At 42.0% G+C, this 19,607-nt stretch overlaps 2 protein-coding genes across 2 annotated transcripts in view; one reads left to right on the forward strand and one right to left on the reverse strand.

Annotated features, from left to right (window-relative positions):
* Nucleotides 1-304: 304 nt before the first annotated feature.
* CEP70 (centrosomal protein 70kDa) lies at nt 305-10,851 on the forward strand (the record flags this gene model as incomplete). The annotated part of the gene is made up of 15 exons (XM_010019733.1): nt 305-404; nt 703-826; nt 1,144-1,324; nt 1,639-1,808; nt 3,017-3,076; nt 3,725-3,824; nt 4,228-4,316; nt 4,673-4,747; nt 5,671-5,773; nt 6,472-6,642; nt 7,284-7,430; nt 7,948-8,116; nt 9,156-9,270; nt 10,216-10,295; nt 10,686-10,851. Coding segments are annotated over 15 exons (1,746 nt in total), but the record flags the coding sequence as incomplete, so codon positions are not given.
* A 1,286-nt stretch (nt 10,852-12,137) lies between these two features.
* ESYT3 (extended synaptotagmin-like protein 3) overlaps nt 12,138-19,607 on the reverse strand; it is a 26,552-nt gene continuing 19,082 nt past the window's right edge. The window contains exons 14-21 of the mRNA XM_010019734.1: nt 19,051-19,137; nt 18,133-18,282; nt 17,146-17,588; nt 15,877-15,966; nt 15,191-15,322; nt 13,677-13,782; nt 13,043-13,092; nt 12,138-12,174 (exon numbers count right to left, since the gene is read on the reverse strand). Of these exons, the coding sequence (XP_010018036.1) occupies nt 12,138-12,174; nt 13,043-13,092; nt 13,677-13,782; nt 15,191-15,322; nt 15,877-15,966; nt 17,146-17,588; nt 18,133-18,282; nt 19,051-19,137 (1,095 nt within the window). The remainder of the gene's footprint in view (nt 12,175-13,042; nt 13,093-13,676; nt 13,783-15,190; nt 15,323-15,876; nt 15,967-17,145; nt 17,589-18,132; nt 18,283-19,050; nt 19,138-19,607) is intronic.

Below are 19,607 nucleotides of genomic sequence, written 5' to 3' on the forward strand. Positions count from 1 at the left end.
GTTAACCGGGGGCTGGGTGCTCTGGAGTTTCTCTCGTTGCACATACTTCTAGTATGCGATCAGGGAGGCTGAGTGCTCTGTGCATTGTTGAGTACACTTACCACCAGTATTTGTTCAGATCCTGTTGGAACACCTCACAAACCCTCCTACAGTGGCTGGGGCTTCTGGGGGCTTGGGTTTGGTTTGTTTTTATTTGGGAGCATTTGGTATCTTCTGCTGCCTGCACAACAGGAAAGACAGGAGACCACGAGCTGATCTCAACAACTTGGGTTTCTGTTTCTTCTACCCCTTCTCCCACCTGCAGCAGGAGAAGGCTGAATGGGAAATCTTAAACAAGCTATTAATGCGTCATGGGTTGAAACCAGTGAGTCTTGCTGACCCCCAAAGCTGCAGAAATACAGCAGGTAAGGAAATGCTAATTGTACAAGGTTTTGTGCTTTGAAATAGTAAGCCTAAGTTCATAGGGCATCTGTAAAGCTGTCACTTCCAAATGGTAGCAAAGATGTGATCTTCAGATGTTATTATCCCTGGTGGTGTTCAAGGCCAGACTGGACAGAGTCTTGGGTGACATGGTTTAGTGTGTGGTGTCCCTGCCCATCACAGGGGGATTGGAACTAAATGATCTGAAGGTCCTTTCCAACCCTAACTATTCTATGATTAAAAGCCTTTCATTATGACTTTGCTTATTTTATGTATCTCCAGATATGATTGTCTTAGACAGTCAGTCTTCTCTAGGAGTAAGACTTGCATTAAAAACGCTGGTGGAAAATACCGACCGACAGCAGAAAATGATGCAGGGGCTTATAGAGACCAATCGTTCTCTCAGGTAAGGATAAGCGGTGGAAGGAACTTACCTGCTAATGCAAAGCAAAAGCATTATCAGTGTCCAGCTCCTGCCAGGTGGAGCTCTTGTTACACCAGTGGCTTAAAACTGTTTTTCTGAGATTATTGTCCGATATGCAGCAACATTGGCCTAGTTCCGTTTGTGCTCTTCTGCTATTTCATCTGCTGCTTCTTCCCATACCAGCATATTTTCCATATCTGCTATTGAGTGTCATCTGATAATGTTGTCAGGCCTGTGCTTTCTTCACTGTCTTTAGTGAAATGAGTTAAATTTAAATCAAGGATTTATTTGTTTTTCAGAGATGAGATCAGACAGGAACGTGGTCGGGCATCTCGACAAGAACAACGGGCTAATGATTTGGAAAATGTGGTGAAAAACATTAAGTCCAAAATTTGCCAGCTGGAAGATGAAACGATAGCTAAAGTTTGCCAGCAACAGAATCAAGTCAGAGAACTTCAAAAAGATCAACAGGCTTCACAGGTAATTCAGATAGTGCTGTCTGAGGATTCAAACTTCTGACTTGTTTTAAAAGCTCTAAAAATATTTACATTGATCAAAATAAGCATGAGTTGTGGGTCATAGAGTTAGTACATTGTTTATAGCTAGGATTTTTCAATCTATACGGAATTTTCTGGCAATAACTTTGAAAAATACCTGTGTCTTTCCTCCATTGCCTCTTCAGTGTGGCTGAAACTGAGCCTCCTTGGGACCAAGTGCCTACCTGGACGCGTACAGTACTGCCTCCAGCTTGTGGGTTAAAATAATTTCATATTTCTCCCATTATCTGTTCACAGGCAAAGTATCAACAGCAGCAGGAGAAGCTGCAAGAACAGGAAAAGACAATTGCCCGTTTGCAGAAGGAGCTGCGCAGAGTTGGGCTGGAGGAGCAGCAGCGTGTTGCCACTCAAAACAAAATGTTTTGTCGCTTTTGCAAAAGAGCTCCCAAGTCTCTTCTAGACCAGCAGTAAGCAATTTCCTTATGTTGGTGAGCGACCTATAACATTAAATGAAGAAATTGATTTTAAAGAAACTGTTCTCACTATTTATATTTAAGAAAAAAGAAAAAGGCTAGAAACCTTTGTAAGGCGAGCTGAAATGTTAATATGAACAGGTACATCAGTGCAGGATTCTTTCTTGTATAAACTACGTGAGCTGGATAAAACCATGGCAGAAATTCAAAACTTACCTGCCACTGCACACGCTAGGTGTCAGCAAAGAGAAGGGAATGATTCTCTACTCTGGAGCTGAGGTATCTGTTAGGGTGATCTCATCCTGGGACTCTAGCGTTTAAAAATGGAAATTAAAAAAACAACCAAAGAAGAAAACAGCAAAGACTACCCCCGGCGTCACCAGAAAGAGCCCTTCCAGTGTGTGTTTGCAACTGTGGACTGAAGGTTTGCTGCAAGGCTTCCCAGGTGCTTTAGGGAAAGTTCTGCAAGTGTTCCAAGCCTGTGTCTCTTGCAGTAAGATCTCCATAGTTCTACTGTAATCAGAGATGTGACAGCTCTTAGGCTGCAGGTAGCCATCACTTTAGTGGGCTGCTGTCACCTGCTTTCCTAGGCCTGGCTAGCAATGTTTTCCTGGGCAGCATTTAAAGGAGATTGTGTGTGCAACAGCCTTTTTCTCATGCCCGCACTATTTGAGAGGGAGGATCACTGAGTTTGGTTCCCTGTGCATTCTCACCTGTCTCTCCAGAACAGGCAATCTCAGGGTGCTCAAGATGAAAGTCAATTTCTCAGCTGTTCAGTTTTTTGTGGGTCTAGTTTTTGCAACCACTTTGAAAGGATATTTAGTTTCATTGGAGAGGGATGTTCTCGGGCTATGTGTGACTTGTGTTTTCACCACCCGCAGAGGTCGCAGAGCAGTAGCACTCAGGACTATGCCTCACCGTTACACTTGCTGGGGAAACAGTCACAAGATGAGGAGGCTGTCAGGAGGATTTAGCTTTTTTCTCCTCTTGAATAATTTTGCTGGTTTTTAGACTAGTGCACAGTTAATGTCTCTTCTGTTCTGGAAGACTGTGACCGTGTTTGGTAAGAGAGAGAACCTTCTACTTGAAGCGGTCACTTCTAAAGCACAGTGCAGGTGTACGAGCTGGCCTGTTCCAGGCATGATTTTTATTTGTTTTTGAGAATATCTGAGATTCAGTAATGCCATTTTCCCTTTCTTCAGGTTCCTTTGTCTAATTGACTATTATGAATCTCAAATTAGTGAAATGAAAAAGGAGCTAAGGTAGGTCTCGTCTGATGCCTTATGGTTCTACTGTTCAAAATTTTCATACTCTTTACTGTTCTTAAATCTTACAGTGGTAGATTTTCTGTGTTCCAGATGTCACTAGCATGTAAGAAACAGCAAAGAATTGTAATGGTCATGGAAGTTTGGATTCATCCGGGGAATAACTGTCAGTCAGGCTAAACAGCTGCTCATGCAGGAGGCTGGCACAGCTAGGAAGTTGTTTTTTTATTCTTCCCTTCCTCTCTTGCCATGGTTCACTGGCAGAATTACTGCATTAGCTGCGCTCAGTTGACTCATCTCCCTAAACAAACAGGATACCAGCTTTTCAGCTCTGTCGTGGTGCCGAAATGGTACAAAGCAACAAGCTGAGATACCCAAGACATTCCTATAATTTGAGATTATTATTATTTCGAACAAAGAAATGGGATTTGCTTGTATGGGAATTTCTCTCAAGGAATAAGTGTATTTAATTAGTACATGAAACAGCTGCCCAGAAACAATAGAGAAGAGCAGTGGATCTTAGGGCAGAATTTCTAATCTATTTACTTTGTAGTTTAGTTACCATATATACTGCTAACTAAACCAACATAGATCTTTGAGGTAATCAAATTACAGTAAACTGAAACAGCTTATGTTTCCCTATAGGCAATATAAAAAAGATGAAGATCAGGTACAGAAAGAAGTGAAAAGCGAGGAAGAATTCTTAAATCTAGATGCTACACCTAATTACAGAGCACTGCTCACGGTATGGAACTGCTAAGAATAAGTCCCTGCGGATCTCTAAGTGGTAACTCTTAAAATGATACATAGAAACATACATGTGTTTGATGCCTATCCCCTTGTTCTTAGCATGTCTTCTTAACTTGTACACTTTCTGGGCAGGGTTCACTGTCTTTATGCAAGGATTCAGTGCTGTGTTGTGAATTGTCTTTGCTTGGGGGCTGCATAGCCTCCTTAATCACAGGTTCTCCAACTGTGGTCTAATGCAGCAAGCTCTTGATCTTAGTTGACTAATTCCTCATCCACACTGTCTTGCTATATATACAGGCAATTAGGAGCCCTTCTTAACATGTACATTCTTTAAATTGTTAAAGCTTGTTGATTGTGGAATGAGTGAAATAAAAGAAGTAACACAGCCTATGTTGCAGTCTTTCCAGAAACAACTTATTGAAACAAAAGCCAGGAATGAACAGCTTTTGCTTGAAAATATAAATATCAAGAAAGATTTGGAAACAAGGTGAGAAAGGATAAGTATCATCCTTTGCAAGGGCACTTCGGCAGACTGCTTTACAAAGAAAGAAGCCAAAAGCACCATCATTGTAGAAGTGTTGTATGGAATCTGCCTTTAAAAGTGATTTGTAGAAATAAGAAATGGCAGCAACAGTCACCCTTCCCTCCCCACACTGTTAATAACAACAACAGCTGATGGTTAGTTTGCTGTTTATTGCTGTTACCATGTAGAAATGTTGCAGAATTTCATTTCCAGAAAGCTGCTGCAGCACTGGCAAAGCTTGCTTACTTTTTTGCTTGGCTGAGTTTTGCAGATACCTTCAAATGCAAGACATACAATGTGATACTTTTTCTTCCTAACAGACCAACTGTACAGGAATTAAAACTTTACAAGCACCAAGTGAAGAAACTAGAGAAAACTTTAAAGAAAACTATCAAGTAAGTATATTTCTTCAGTAACTTTCATGAATCCTCTGAACATCCAAAGGCAAAGGTACTCTGCACCCTGTAGATAGCAGACTATAAAGCTATGAGTGCTGTTTCAGGCCACGTGGACAGGACCAAACTGTGATGTTTGTTGCTTCCATGAGCTATAAAGAAATCTACTCTTTACATTATGGATTATGAATGAGAAAGCATGAGTTGAGAAAACGTTGTAGCCACTGAAGTTATGTCTATATTATTCTTAGAAATTGACTTAGTTTTTCCTGAAACATTACTAAGAAAACACATTGACGGTATTAGAAATCCAGTGTTGACAAAGTGGCTTAATCTGTAATTTCACTTAATCGTTTGTGCATGTGTATACTGAATGATAAATATTTTATAGTCTGAAGAAGACATCACTTAAACTTTAAAAATATTCAGTTTTTTATTTTACATAAGGCATACTTACATGGTCTTTTCTCTCACGCAGTGGATATGATTTAATGGTAGTTTTAGAGAAAGTCATCTCAGATTCGACAAGAAGAGTAGCGAGCCAGGAAAGATGTTCAAGCAGATAAACACTGTGAGCATGGAATTTGACCCTTTTGAGTAAAATTCTGGATTTTAAGTCTTCAGCTGTAGTAGAACCTCTGTAACAACAGCTGTGCAGCTGGTGGTGTCCCTTCTAAATCATCATGCAGTCTGGAATAACCTCAGCCTGGAGACTGGAGATAAATTGATGATGCTTACATTAGGTATTACATTCTTTAGCTAGCTCGGTTTGATGGAATTCCATTGGCAGGCGTCATATGATGGAAATTTTTACTTTGCAGGTGTAAGTATGTGTACTACATACCTGGTTCTTTAATTGATTTGAAAGTAGTACCTCCTGCTAAGGCTACTTACATAACCCACTGTATGTATTTGGCACGTAGATCTTCGGGGAGTAGTACCAGAGAAAGAACGGAAGAAAAGAAAGAACCTGAGAGTATCGCAGGGGTGGATAAGCTGCAGGCAGTTTGCCAGCAGTACTTAAAGGTATGCAGATTTTGTCTGTGCTATGTTTTATCTAGCACTGTTACTACAGTGAAATATAACACACGAGTTTTCTTTAACCATGTAAACTGAAGCATGCTAGTTTGACTCTAAGAGTTCGTAGGAAGTCCTCTGCATGAGATGTGTAATGTTCTGGATTTGGCAGTTAATGTAGACTTGCTCTTAATTGTTCTTAATTGTTACATCTTAGTGTAAACTACCTGAAAATACAGCCTGGAAGCAGCGACTAAGTTGGGAAACATCAAATCAATGATTTAGGTGAAGTCTTTTCAGGACAGGGGATTTGTTCGAGCTCTTGGGCAGTACAGATCCTTATGTTACTGTTTTAAACATGCCTGAGGAGAGAGTGGCTTTTATTATTTTTTTTAATTAAAAAAAAGACAAACATAGTAAAACTTAGCAAAATATAAACTGTGAAAATAACAATGCCTCAAGTGTATAAATGTTAAATATCACCAAAGGGGAGTATGTTTGCATTGCTTTTACATATCTTCCAGCTAGTATATTTTTAAATCTTTGAATGTATTCCATACTGAATGCTTCTGTAAAATTCATTGATAGTAACTTATTAGAGCTATTTGCGATTTAACATTTAGACCATCATGACTGTGGCAGAGAGGGATTTTATTATAAAATGTCATATGTATTTGAGCAACAACATTTGTTATTTGTTGTTGAAGGTTTTGTCCCATATTGATTCTATCTTGCGAAGCCCAAGAGCTCCTCCGTTAATATACAGGCGCAGTAAAGGGCCAGTGCAAAATTACATTAAAGAGAATGGACAGGAATGTGGATTTGAGCACCTTCCTCTTACTATAGAAATGTGGGCAGATCAGCTAATGGCCCTGAAGGTAATGCATTATTGTACTTGGCTTTATATGCTCCCTTTAATCCAGTGACACCTCCTCGGTCCCTCCCTATATGCAGAGTTTTTCTCTGTGTGCAGCTTTTGTTATTGCCTGACTTGGTGTTAAATTTTAAAAATGACTCTGCTATTTATACGCCATTTAAAAACATAGTGGAGTGAAAAATGTGCAGTATTCCTACACACCAGAGGTATTCCTCTGTCTATATCACCTAAAATGGTTTGTTCACTGCCTAAGAAGACACTTAAATTTTAGAGTTGATGTACTTCATGCATTAATGACAATCCATTCTGTTTTTCCCTTTTGTCTTGCCCAGACAGTAACTTTCTGATCGAAATACAAGTGAAAGAATTCTGGTTAAAGCCAAAAACTCTCTGTGACCAGCATTTCTTATTTCACTGATACTATAATATACAAAGTACCTAACTGTTAGACTATCAGTGTTAAGCAAGACTGTAAGAATGTAAGCAAGATACTGTGCTGAAATTCTATGAAAACTAACCCTTACTGTCTCCAGTATGAGAATGTTCTTGCATATGAGAAACAGAAAATCTGCCTGATTTTGTAATAAGAACACATTCAAGCAGTTACTAAAATAAGTTGTATCCCCTCCCTTCCTTTGAAAGGATTTGCATAGGTCCTTGAGAAAACTGTCTCTGGAACTGGCACCCTGGCACACTGAAGATCCACAAGACAACAGGGAATCTGTCCGAGTTGAAGACCTCCAGTTCATAGTAGATGCCATTTTGGAAGAAATAGAAAATAAGGAAAAGGTAATTCTTCCTGGGGGTTCATAATCACAAGTTACTGTGGAATTCTCGAATGTGTTTTTTGCACAGTGATTAGATTTGTGCATTTGAAAGCCTTGCGGGGTTTAACACATAGCTGTTTGAAGACATTCAATAGTCAGAGACTATTTTAATATAATGGATAAATTCACCTCGGGGAGGACTGCTTTAATCAAAGTCATTTGACCAGTGAGGAATTTGCATTGCCCTGTAGACTCAGGTTATTATCTTATTCTGTCTGTTCCTCAGTCAGCATTGAGAATACATAAACTAAGCAACAGAGAGGAAAGCTTTCCAGACAGTTTTTTTTGTTTGTTGGATATTTGTGTCTGAAAACTCTCTTTACAGTGTCTTCAGATTTAAGAATATTTGAAATCCTGTAGTTAAGGGCAGTTACACCTGTTTTTCTTCATAGGCTAGTTTTAAGAATGCTTATTGTTTAAAAGAATCCTTGCTTTGTTAAGCAGTAATGCTGACAAGTTGCTCCTTCTGCTTGCTACAGAACAGCCAGACACCATCTGTACCAACCCTGTTAGCGATAGTCTCTCACTTCCAGAAGTTGTTTGACGTGAATTCTCTCAGTGGCGTTTATCCACGAATGAATGAGGTTTACACAAAACTTGGGGAAATGACCAATGCTATGAGAAACCTCCATGAGCTCCTGGAACTAGGTAAAGACTTGCCACCTAGCATTTGTTCACACTATTTTCCAAAGGGAGAAGACAAGCAAAAGGCTGATGTCTCCATAGAAAATGTGTTGAGCTGCTAGGAAATGAGTAAACTTGGTATATTCCTCACTGGGAAGATAAATATAGGTCAATTGGCAGTTTAAATAGCAAATCCCCTTTATTCGTAAGCCTTTAGTAGTTGCTGAGGAATACTAGGGAGGCAGAAGGAAGGAGTAACAGTGGAAATTGATTAATTCGTGACCATCTACTCTAAAGATGACAAGTTTAAGAAAAAATTACCTCTGCTGTAGATTTCTCCTCAGTGATTCATTCAAGTGTAGTTATGTCCAGTCCTCAGAAACTTCCATCTTACGCTACTAAACTTAACTTAAAAAACAGTTGTTGAATGTCAGAAACTAAGTGCCAGTCCTCAGAGACATACTTAGTACTCAGTTACTGTCCAGTACCCTTCTCCTCTAGTTTGTACTGCCAGAGAACAGCAGCTCCTGCTGCTGCTCTCTGGTGTGAAGGTTTGGCTGCAGTGTAGGCCATGCAGCCTGAGAGCAAGGGAGAAAAGGACAAGGACCCTGTTGCCTTCAGTCTCAGCAGTGAAAGCAGGTAACATCCAATACCAAAACAAGTTGTGGGTGTTCACAAAATATTTATTGACCAGGTTCCTTGTTAGCCCAGCCCCTCTACTGTACTTCTGCTGTGTTACAGGAACCTAATGAACAACACTCTCTGGATACGTAATGTTCCGCTGACATTGTAGGGTGCACTTTAGTACCATCTCTGCTGGGAAAACACACAGCTCCAACAAGTTTTTTTAGCCTCTAGAGGATTAGTAAGAGATTCACCATTCTTAGCTAACATGAGCTTATTTCTGACCATAGGCATTTAGTTTTGTGAGAATGATGGAACTTGTATACCTAGGTGTGGGAAAACCAAATAAAATCTGGGCACCTGCAAGAACTGGACTGTGTCAAAAATACTTTCCTGTTAACGCTGTTACAAGGAACATGAAGCATTTGTTTTTCCACAGACAGTTCAGCTCCACCCACTGTGGTGGTGGATACTGTTGGGAAACTGTGTGACATAATTAATGAGAACGTGACTGAGCAGGTACAGCAGCTTCTGGGGACCCAGGATGTCCACAGGTATGTGCAGCAGCTCCAGCAGTGGCCATTCTTCAAAAATCAGATCGAGTAATTGAGAGAACTGGCTAGAATGGATTCTGAAAGAAACTTCAATCATTTGTTACAAAGTCAGCGAGCTGCATAGTACAGGAGTTGCTACCATCCTGCATGGAACAATTCCTGAATCTTTTCAAAAGTATAAAGGGGGCAAAGACAAAAATTATGGTCAGAAGGTTCCAAAACGCTTTCTTGGCTTGCATGGATGAGGTGATCAAAGAAGGCTTCATAGGATGCACGTTGCATGAGGAGACAAAGCAAATACTGCGTGTGAGTGGGGAGGAGAAAGTGTTGCAAGGTTTCAGTTGTAATGTACCAGTTGCTAAGAGAGTTGGCTCACGCTGACTGCAAGTACTCTGGGAACTGGACAAATCCTGTTGTATCCTCAGCAGATGACCCCATACATACGCTTGGTAGCAGACTATAGGAGCTCACACTTAGCCTGTGCTCTGCAAACATACTAATGGTGTGGTAGACAGCCTGACACATGCTGTGTTAACGATACTGACTCTGTCAGCCTTCCTGTGCTCACCACAGTTTTAACTAGGGAATGGCTGCTTATAAAATATTTCCTGCTCCACCTTTATGGCAGTTATATCACCCACCCCCAGGCAGTATATTTAGCATACACAAACTGGTATTCCAGTCCAAAAATTACCTGGTGCCATGTAAGGAGGAAAGGATGTATATAGGGCATGAATAGTGAAATTAGAGCTCCTCTTTTGACAGCTAATAGTTGCTGGCTGCAGGTTTCAGAACTTAAACCCACATTTTTGGTGTAGATGATTTTATATGCTACTAAGCAGCAGTGTTTTCAGAAAGTCATGGCATAGTATGACAAACCAGCCAAGAGATGAACTGAAAACGCCCTGATGCCTTTTATCTGATGGTCTCTTTTGCACCTTTCAGTATAATCAATAAGCTAGAAGAACATGAATGCTTCTTTCCACCATTTCAAGCTCTCATTCAAGATTTGCTCTGTCTTCTAGGTGAGTAATATTTGCAACAGTTGTAATTCTCTTCATGCCAATGCTTCATTCTAAAACTTTAAATAGCTAACACGTGTTCTGTTTATTGCTGGTGTGCTAAAACACAAGGAAGATGTGAGGCAAGGTGGTGACTTTTGCCTCACTCTCTTTCCATCTTTTCTCAGGAATTGACCCAAATACATTGCTTTCATTGAACATGTGCTTGTCTTGATTCAGTCATATTACTCATAAGATAAGCTAAATAGAATTTTTTTCCAAAAGCATTAGAAAACATGAGGAGTTTATTTTATTTGCTAGCTGTATTTCTAGCATCTAAGTTAGAATTCTGGCTGAACTCAAAGATGTTCTCAATGCACACACATTACTGTTTTGCTTTTTGTTCTGTTTCAGAGATCAGTAACCTGGATGATATTTTACCTACTGTGCAAAAGTTGAAGTTGGCAGCTAGTTAAGGGTTACTCTGGTCTTCTCTAGCAAGATTTATCTTACCTGTGACTGAACACGTTGGTGCTCGTGACATGACAGCTACCTCTGTCCTCTATTACACTAACCAACAGACGTCTGACGTGAATAAAAGCTGCTGCGTTTTTTCATTTTTCTTAATTCTTGGTCAGTTTAAGAAAAACTCACTATAACCGTGGTCGCAGAGAGAGGACCAGTACTGCTCTGTGTCAGCCCAGGAGACTGAACCCAGCCCAAGGCCAGGCGTGCTCTAACCACTAAGCATTTTGGATGTTGCTGGCACAGTAAGCATGAGATAAAGGTGCTCTCGCTGCCTTAGCCGTAACACTTCCATCAGTGGCCTGTCTTGGTTTCATGAAGGGCCTATTCTGAACATGTGAACAACATTTTAAATTGGTTTGGGATGTGAGCAGATTTAAACTGTGTGAGTATTGTTGCTGGTTATGGACAGGCAGACTTAGATTCATGTAATCTAGGCCAAAAGTATTTGAAGCTTGTTTCAGGTCATGGTTTGTGGACTTCTGCCTAGTATGGATATGAAGCTGTATATTTCAAAAGTCAGTTTTAGAAAGGCACAGATCAAGATCCTTATGCAAGACAGAAGTTTATTGTACAGAAACAATACACCAAGCTTCCAAAAATATTTTTGGTATATTTTGCTCTGCTATTAATAAAGCTTACTTTACAAAACTCTGCTGTTCCTCAGGCAGAATGCTTTACTGTCAAGGTTTACAAGATTTTGAAATGTACTGCAACAAAGGACAAAACACGTTAAGGCATCACGAATTAAAACCTTAATGACATCTTGGTGAACTGATCTCCCTCCTCTTGGAAGCTCATATACACATCTGCAGCCACAATCTGCCAAGATACACTTTTGAACAATGGAATATCAATTTCTTAGTTCCTCAAAAACCAGTTGCCATTAGAGTCTTAAACAGTTTCTTTCAATGGGTTCTGTAGCCCTCGAATGAAGAATGCTGTTTAAAATTTATTATTTGAGAAGTATGAGTTTTTCATGTTAAAACAACATGAATAGGATCCTGGGGAAATGAGGCTGCCAAGCAAAGTAACAACTGAGCTGACAGTCTGAAGGATCTCCAGGCACAACACTTCCTTAAGTGTATCCATACTTGAGGGTTCTCTGCAGGAGAGGTGCCAGAAACAGCAAAAATAAAGAACTCCTTATTGAGAGGCAATTTATTCCTAATGTGGGGTGGTTTTGTTTGGGGTTTTTTTTCTGAGTAGGATCCTTAAATTTACATGTCCTGAGCTGGCGACTGCTTCAGATTTGCAGTGACTTCAAAACACATTAATTACAGGAGATATGTACATTCTTACAAAGTTGAAAAATTAGTAACTTATGTACATGAGAAGAAATCAAGTTTTCTTGCGTCTGCTCCTTGTCAGCTCATACCTGCAAGATAGACACAACAAGTAACTATAGCTGTTTCAGGCTTTCTTTAAACTGGCACAATAGAGAGAACTTGGGCTGCTTTATGGCCTGTGCTTCCCAGGTGCCATGCCAAAGGAGCTGCGGGGATGGCCTCAAACTTCAGCCTTCACCAGCAACTTGGGATGCATCCTTTCCTCTTGCTCTGTAATTGCCATATCCCTCTGTGAGGCACACAGGCAAGTGGGGCCAGGGGAACTCAGTTTTCCCACCCTGCCTGAGTGGAGGGCAGGCTTCTGGGCTACCCGTGCTGCATTCCTTGGGTTCCATTGAAAGAGAAAGAAGGAAGAACTACTGCTATTAACTACAGACATAGAAGGGGAAAAAACCCAAACCCTAGTTCTCAGTCTTTGCCTCATTCCAGTGCTTAACTCTGAACCACAATGAACACACAAGCAAAACTGCAAGTGGCTTATTATAATAGCTTCTGTAAATGCTTTGTAATTAAAGTTTTATCATATATATATATATTGCTGATCAGACTATTAATTTAGTTAAGATCTTTACCCAAGTTAAAATTTGTCACAAGGTTGCTTTAATAAACATAATTCTTTTACTTATGTGTCTCAGTGCCTTTCATGGTAACTTAAAATATGCTGGACTATAATTGACATATTAAAGTTGTTTCACAGGGCAGGTATTGCATAAGAAACTGGATTACCAGGCAATTTAGATAAAACTCCCAGATTAGCTCCAAGTTAGTCCTGCGCTTGCAGATCATACGTTCTTGCTCACCAAACCACAGGGCCCCTTTACCAGCACCCCAACAAGAGGTGCACAAGCTCCAGCAAAGCAGGTGGCAGGGTCTGAAAGCGTGGAGAGGAAAACTTACCACTGCGCAAAGCCTTTTATCAAGTCCTCCTGCGACAAGTCAATCCGCACCTTTAAAAAGCACATTTTCTTTCTGTGTATGTTGTTCAGGGTACAGATCGATGAGCTGAGCTAGCACTCCTCCCATGCCAGACCCACTTTAATTTTAGAGCTGCAGCTCAGGCTCAGGAGCTTCCTGAGCTCCCAGGACCTGGTCACTAGCCAGCCTCAGCACTGCCCCTGGCTTTCTTAGTAGCACCACTTGGAAATTTATGTGACAGTGAAGAAGTGATTCCAGTTCACTTTTGTTCACAGAAAGCTTAAAGCACAGCTGGCAAATTCTGGGTTTTATCACCCATCTTTCTGAGCTTCGTGTTTGTGCTACTGGAGCCATTCCCCAAAGGGACAGCAGCAGATCCCAGGAAATGTGTTCTTACTTAAGGAGCACCCTTTTGAAATGAAGCAGCACACAAGTTGTGTGAGAAGCTTCCACATGGATACAGCCTGACTTCAAATAAAAATCTGGCAGAAAGAGTTGTTTCCAAATCGCTAGTCCTACTACTAGGCTTAATCACTAGAACCGTGTTTCAGGATCCCAGGAATCGCTCAGAATGTTCAGCTCTATTAAACCAGAAGTGCAGCTTTGTTAAACTTACTTTCCCCAGCTCCTTCCTGTCCTGTGAAATGAATGGCCTGCTGTTCTTCACAGCAACGTCCAGCGTCCTTTTCTTGACATCTTCCAAAGATTCAAAAAATTCAAACCTAAAAGTAAAGTTTGGAAAGGAGAGACTTAACAATGACAGTCCTGTAAACACTGGTGGCCAGAACTTTAACTAGTGGCCAGAAAAGGAAGGTACAGAAAAGGCAATACTATAGTTAGATTTTATTTGCATTGCAAGAAATCTCTTCCAGGCCTCTTGAAAGACTATGATACTGTTGTTCAGACTGCTCACTGTGCCAGGGGGAAGGAGGAAAACATGCATCCCTGATGAGGTGCTGTTTACGATCATTTTCCCCTTCATGGAAGATTAGCATGTTTTCCGCACAACCTGAATTACTCAGAGGAAATAGCTGAGCCAACCCCCCAAGTTTACAAAGTCGGCTTATACCACATGAAGAGAAGACAAAGGTTGAAATCTGTGACAATTAAGTTCTTAATGGCTCCGACTCATGCCTCTGGCACACATCATCTGACGTCAAGTGAGTTTTGTCCATGCTACATCACTGCCGTTCTGCCCACCTGAATAGCTTTTCCTCAAGTCAGAGTTGTAAAACAGGTAATGTGTTTTGGAGCTAAGTATTGCTCCACCTATTATACTTAATGAGGATGTACAGGACATGTCAATACCGAGGATGAGGAAAAAGTGATGCTGTTCTAACAGCTGTGCTGGCACTAAATCAGTGGCATTACATGAGAATAGTAATCCACCACTAGTGTTTCAGATGAAGTATTTTAAAATCTTTTCTCCATTTCTGACCTGTACTGACATGTACAGGAAGGACCCAACACAGGAAAACCAAGCCACCCAGGACCCCCCAGTACTCATGTATGTGTACCTTCCTCTAAATACGGGGTTAAAATGGCCTCTCAAAAGAGCCCTAAGCAGTACTGTGTTTGGTTTTATACGAAACACATTCCAGTTCAGTGGTGGAGCTGCGGGCATGACACTGTCAGCAAAGAGGTGGGAGCATTTCACTCTCCTCCCACCAGGTCTTGATGAGAACATTCATCTGTCTGTCTGAAGGAAGGTCCAGTCTCAAAAGGCTTTGTATTTCTGCCTTTGATTTTTGGAAAACTGTCAAATAAGTGTCAGGCAAAAAAGTACAAACTGAGAAAGTGGCTCTGTGAGGTATCTGTGAGGTAACGGAGAACTTGCCTCTGCAATAACAGGGAGTTAAACACGGGGAGGGAGATAGATGTCTGTGTGCAAAGCAGCAAGCACATGCTGCCCCTGCTAGGATCGGGGAAGGGGTGGGGACAGACACCACCACAGACAGACCGAGGCCAGCCCTAAGTACTTGCAATCACAGGGTGCTGGTGTTTTTCGTAAGACCTGCAAATGTTCACAAGACAATCCTTAGCAGCACCAGGCACAAACCCTACATATGCCCTTTCATCACACAGAGATTGTAACTATTTCAGCAACAATCATAATTAACGTTTTCTTACTTCTCATCATATTGGGGGTTCAGAGTCTTTTTCTTAACGGAAGTCTTCTTCCTGCTTGTCCATCTTCTATCTGGAAGCAGGTATATACGAACATATGGATCTACTCCACGATTGGAAGAGGGTACTAAGTTTCTGTTAAAAGAAATACACTGCTGACAAGCAAGGCACATTCTCGCACTGTGTCTTCATACCTTGTCTGTCAGAATCAGATTAATGCCTCATGGGTTCATGGGCTAGAAACATTTATCTTGGGAATTGGAACATAAGCAAATAAAACTTTCAGCAAAATTTTCACTACTTGAGTGTGTGGTCACCTACTGGGGTTCCTAAATTAACATTAACAAATTCAGTCATAGGTATCCAATCCCCGCCATGATGCCTGCCATGACATCCCAAGACACGCACCAGTTGTCAGTGCAGGTCAGAGGTAGTTTTGGGTGGATGAAAGGTAAGGTACCTCTGGTGCAGTGAGCACTACTCACTGGCCACTTGCACAGACCTGTTACGGGCATTGACCAGAGCTGGACGTAGCAAGGCTGCACAGACTGAAGCCACCCAGCGCTGAGGCATCTCAACTGGGCAGCTTATGCTGCACATGGTTCTGCCCCAGCTTTACTGACTGTCTGATAAGCTCAGAGCTCTTTACATTTTCCTTTACAGACACAGCAAGCACTTGTCAGCGTTACCTGCAGCCATTCACCAGCACGACGAGACTCTGCCGTATTGAAGCGTACCGCACCGTGAGCTGAATTTCTCCCAGAGGCATTTCGGTCCCACTGTAAGACAATTGCACAATCAAAGCTTTTAAACACAACTATTTAGCTGACCACACGCACAGGCCTAGCAGCACAAAACAGGACACAATATTGGTGTTGCATTTTCAACTAAAACTGACTTTTGGGCACTATTCTTTCTGGCACCCTAAGGTTTGATGTCTAGAAAGCAGCTGGAGCAGAGAGATTCCACAGAAACAATGCTCCCGTTGGTGCCAGCACTGCCTAGCCTGCCTTCTGCACAAGTATCCTATTTCAGTACCTGAGTACAAACAGCCAAAACTAGCACTTATTTGGCCTGCTGTAGATGGAGCAGCAAAGTACAGGTGAGCATGTTACACAGCTCCTTCAAGGACATCAGTATTTGCAAAATGGGACCTTTTTTAGATTTCATTCTGCATGTCATTAAAGCGGTTTCCAATCCTAAACCATTGTTTTAAAATGGTCTACAAATGGTTTCTAAATGAGGCCCTGTTCAGAGCTAGAGGATTTGCCAGTCCATAAGTGCTAGATTGAGCAGCTGGAGCTGGGGTTGATGTCCAGGTTTATAACTGCCCTGATGCTCTCTTAACTGAGGTGGACCTTCTTTGCTACTTCAGCTCATGAAGGATTCTACTAACTCTATTCTGCATCCCAGGAGAGACAGATCCAGCTCTCCATCCTCCTTGATGGAGCCAACTACCGGCAGCCTCACACTTACGACAGTGCGAAGGACGCACACACAAGAGCACCTAGCCACAAAAATTTTGCTCACAGCATTGTGGAAGTCTTAAAAGTTTTTGTATAAAACACAGCATCCAAAACTTTAAGCAGCCAGATAATGCTTATCAAGATCTTATGTTTTTACAGAAATGGGATATTCGGTCTTCCAATATCCTGTTGCTAAAATCATGAGTGTTATGGGACCCAGGATATTCTGTGTGAGAGGCTCTTAAACAATATAAAGTAAACACAAGCTGCACCTCTTAGGAGAGCCAGAGAAGGAAACACTTTCACTTCGCACCTGATCTGATAGTGACCTTATAATTTACTTTGCTGTTGACTGGAATACTTAGGTCAATATTTCATAAGGTGATTTGAGACACAAAACTCCAAATGACTTAGTAATCAACCATGTGCAACAGTGAACTGTAAACCCTAAACCTTTCCAGACAAGAACAATTCAGCTGGAAGAACACCTACTTATGAAGTTCCAGATTGCTGCTACTTAATTCAAAGCAAGAAGAAGGCAGAGAACCGAGCGAAGCAACACTGGGCGCAAGCCTCAGTTCCTGTACAACTGGCAGCGTGGGTGCTGCCGCTGCTCTGCTCTGCGGTGCTAATGACGGGTGATGCTCTGGGTTTTGGCTGTGCTCTGCTTCATTAGGGTCAGCAACAGTTTCACTTGGTACCGGTGCTGCTGACCCATCCTTTGTGTCCAGGTCTTCTCTGCTGTCCTTTTTCAGCAGCGATTCTAGCACTGCAGAGTCTTTGCTCACTGGAGGTACTTTTGAGACTTCTGGGTCTGCTGGGGAGACAAACTTTTGCTGGTTTCCACCCTTCTCAATGACATGCACAGGTCCTTGCTTTGAGGCACTGACAGCAGCCTTGACTCTTTGTGGGTCAGGTTCTTCAACATTCAGGGTCTAAAAATCACAAAGGAGATGAATGAGTGCTGCTCCCAAAGCACCAGGGTTAATGCCAGCATTACCGCCTAGGGTGAAATTTCACCATGAAACCGTAACAGCATGAATCTGCCACTGGAAGTGAAGGAGGCCTATGGGATTAGCTGTGGTGATCTCTTCCCTTGTCCTGTGTGTATGTATTTAACGCTGTCCAAACACTAATGCAGAGCACAATGAGAAAACAGTTCCTAAACATGTGTCTCCCTTACTATTTAGCAGCTTTGATTGCACCAGCTTAGATTTTCTCAGTCCAAATCTTCATTGTCATGAGAAGGTGTTCAGCAATGACACTGCGCTGAGTTTTAAGGAAGCCTCAGGGATACATCTGAGCTCCACCATGAACTCTTAATGGCACTTAAAGTGCTTCTCACAATTCTGTTTTCCACTCGTCTGTGAAGCAAAGCTGCATTTCTCCACACCCCACCTTTCCCCCGTCTCTTTTGCTTGGTTAGAACTGGGTGTTTCCACCGGGGAAGCGGAGTGAATATGACAAAGAACAACTTACCCGCAACACAAGTTTCATCTTAATGAAGCTGTCTGAACTGGAGTGGTCCAGCTGAAATCTTTGATCCAGAGTCATGTTTGGGTCCTTAAGTAAGTGTGAGAGACCTACCACTGAAGTTCCCAGGGTACTGTCCCGATCCTTGTCTTTTATCTGGGAGGAGAGGAGAGGGAATTATTAGATGGCAAGCTGGAAAGCTACCACTGGGAATAGCAAAGCAAGAAGGTATTTCAGACAGAAACCAAAATTAACTTATTTACTCCAGGACATACGATAAAGCATGGTTACTTCCAAATGGGCTATGCCAATATTTCAGGACTGCAACAAATTAGTATGTTTGAGAAAAAAATCCCATCTCTAACTATGCGGAGAAGGAACTGCCTTAGCAGGCCCCAGCATTTATTTGGCTTTCCTTACTTACTTGGGGGAAAATGTCCCAGGCACCTGGGATGACAACTGGTGTTTACAAGCTTTTTAGGTAACAGTTTGTTTAGCCTGTATCCTCAGTACTCCTTCTAAGTTGAAATCCATTTCTGTAGCCAAGTGAACAGCCATAGGACTGGCTGCGACTGCAATGTATGCTGGTGAGACACAGGATTTCTTAGTGAGCTGAAACACCAACGTGAAGAGATTGAACTCTGGCTGGGAATTACGAAGGCTGCAATTTCTGACAGCAAAATATTAGTGGAATTACTGCACACAGACATGTACAAAAACTCCTTTGCACATGATCCTAGAGCAAAGGTAGATACCAGCGTCACCTAACAGAGAACCGCCCATGCAACAGCAGATGGTTCTTCCACCTTTTAAGTAGGAGTACAAGCACACAGAAACAACTAACACTGAGATCACATCCACCACAAAACAGGTTTTTTGCTAAGGTTATGCACTTGGTCTTCAAAGGAAAGGCTTTTCTCTCACCTCAACATGGAGTGACTGGGAATGAGCGCTATGAACAAAGAAGGTGAAAGCCTGGCCCCATGTTGGATCTTTGCTGAAATTGCAGGTCTGCAACAAGAAGATTGTGGCACATATGTCAGCTTATTCTGTAAACAGAAAAGAATTCCACGACACTGGTCACCAGACAGGTGACCCTCTTGTTTTAATCAGTGATGCTACACCCCAGCTGTATCGAGACAGTGAAATTTCCAGGTCAGAAGCGTGCAGAAGCAAAGTCTCTGGCAAAATCAGAACAAGTTCTGTGGGACGTGGAAATGCCGACAAACAAGTCTGGTGAGCTGCAGTTGGCCCCAGCCAGCGCAGCCTGGACCAGCAGCCTACCTCACCTGCAGCAAGGCACTGCTTCCTCCCTCCCACCCTTCCACCAAGAGAGTGACAGGCGGCTGCTTCCAGCCTGCAGGCACCCACAGCTGGCTCCCAAAGCTGCAGCGAGCTGGTAGGGAAGGGTAGGAAAGCTAGAGGGGTGGTTTGGTGGGTGTAGAGCTTGTGGACAGAGTGTACAGATTCAGAGGCGTCGC

This window comes from Nestor notabilis, unplaced genomic scaffold (assembly GCF_000696875.1).
Source record: "Nestor notabilis isolate BGI_N333 unplaced genomic scaffold, ASM69687v1 scaffold25878, whole genome shotgun sequence".
NCBI classification, from domain to species: domain Eukaryota; kingdom Metazoa; phylum Chordata; class Aves; order Psittaciformes; family Psittacidae; genus Nestor; species Nestor notabilis.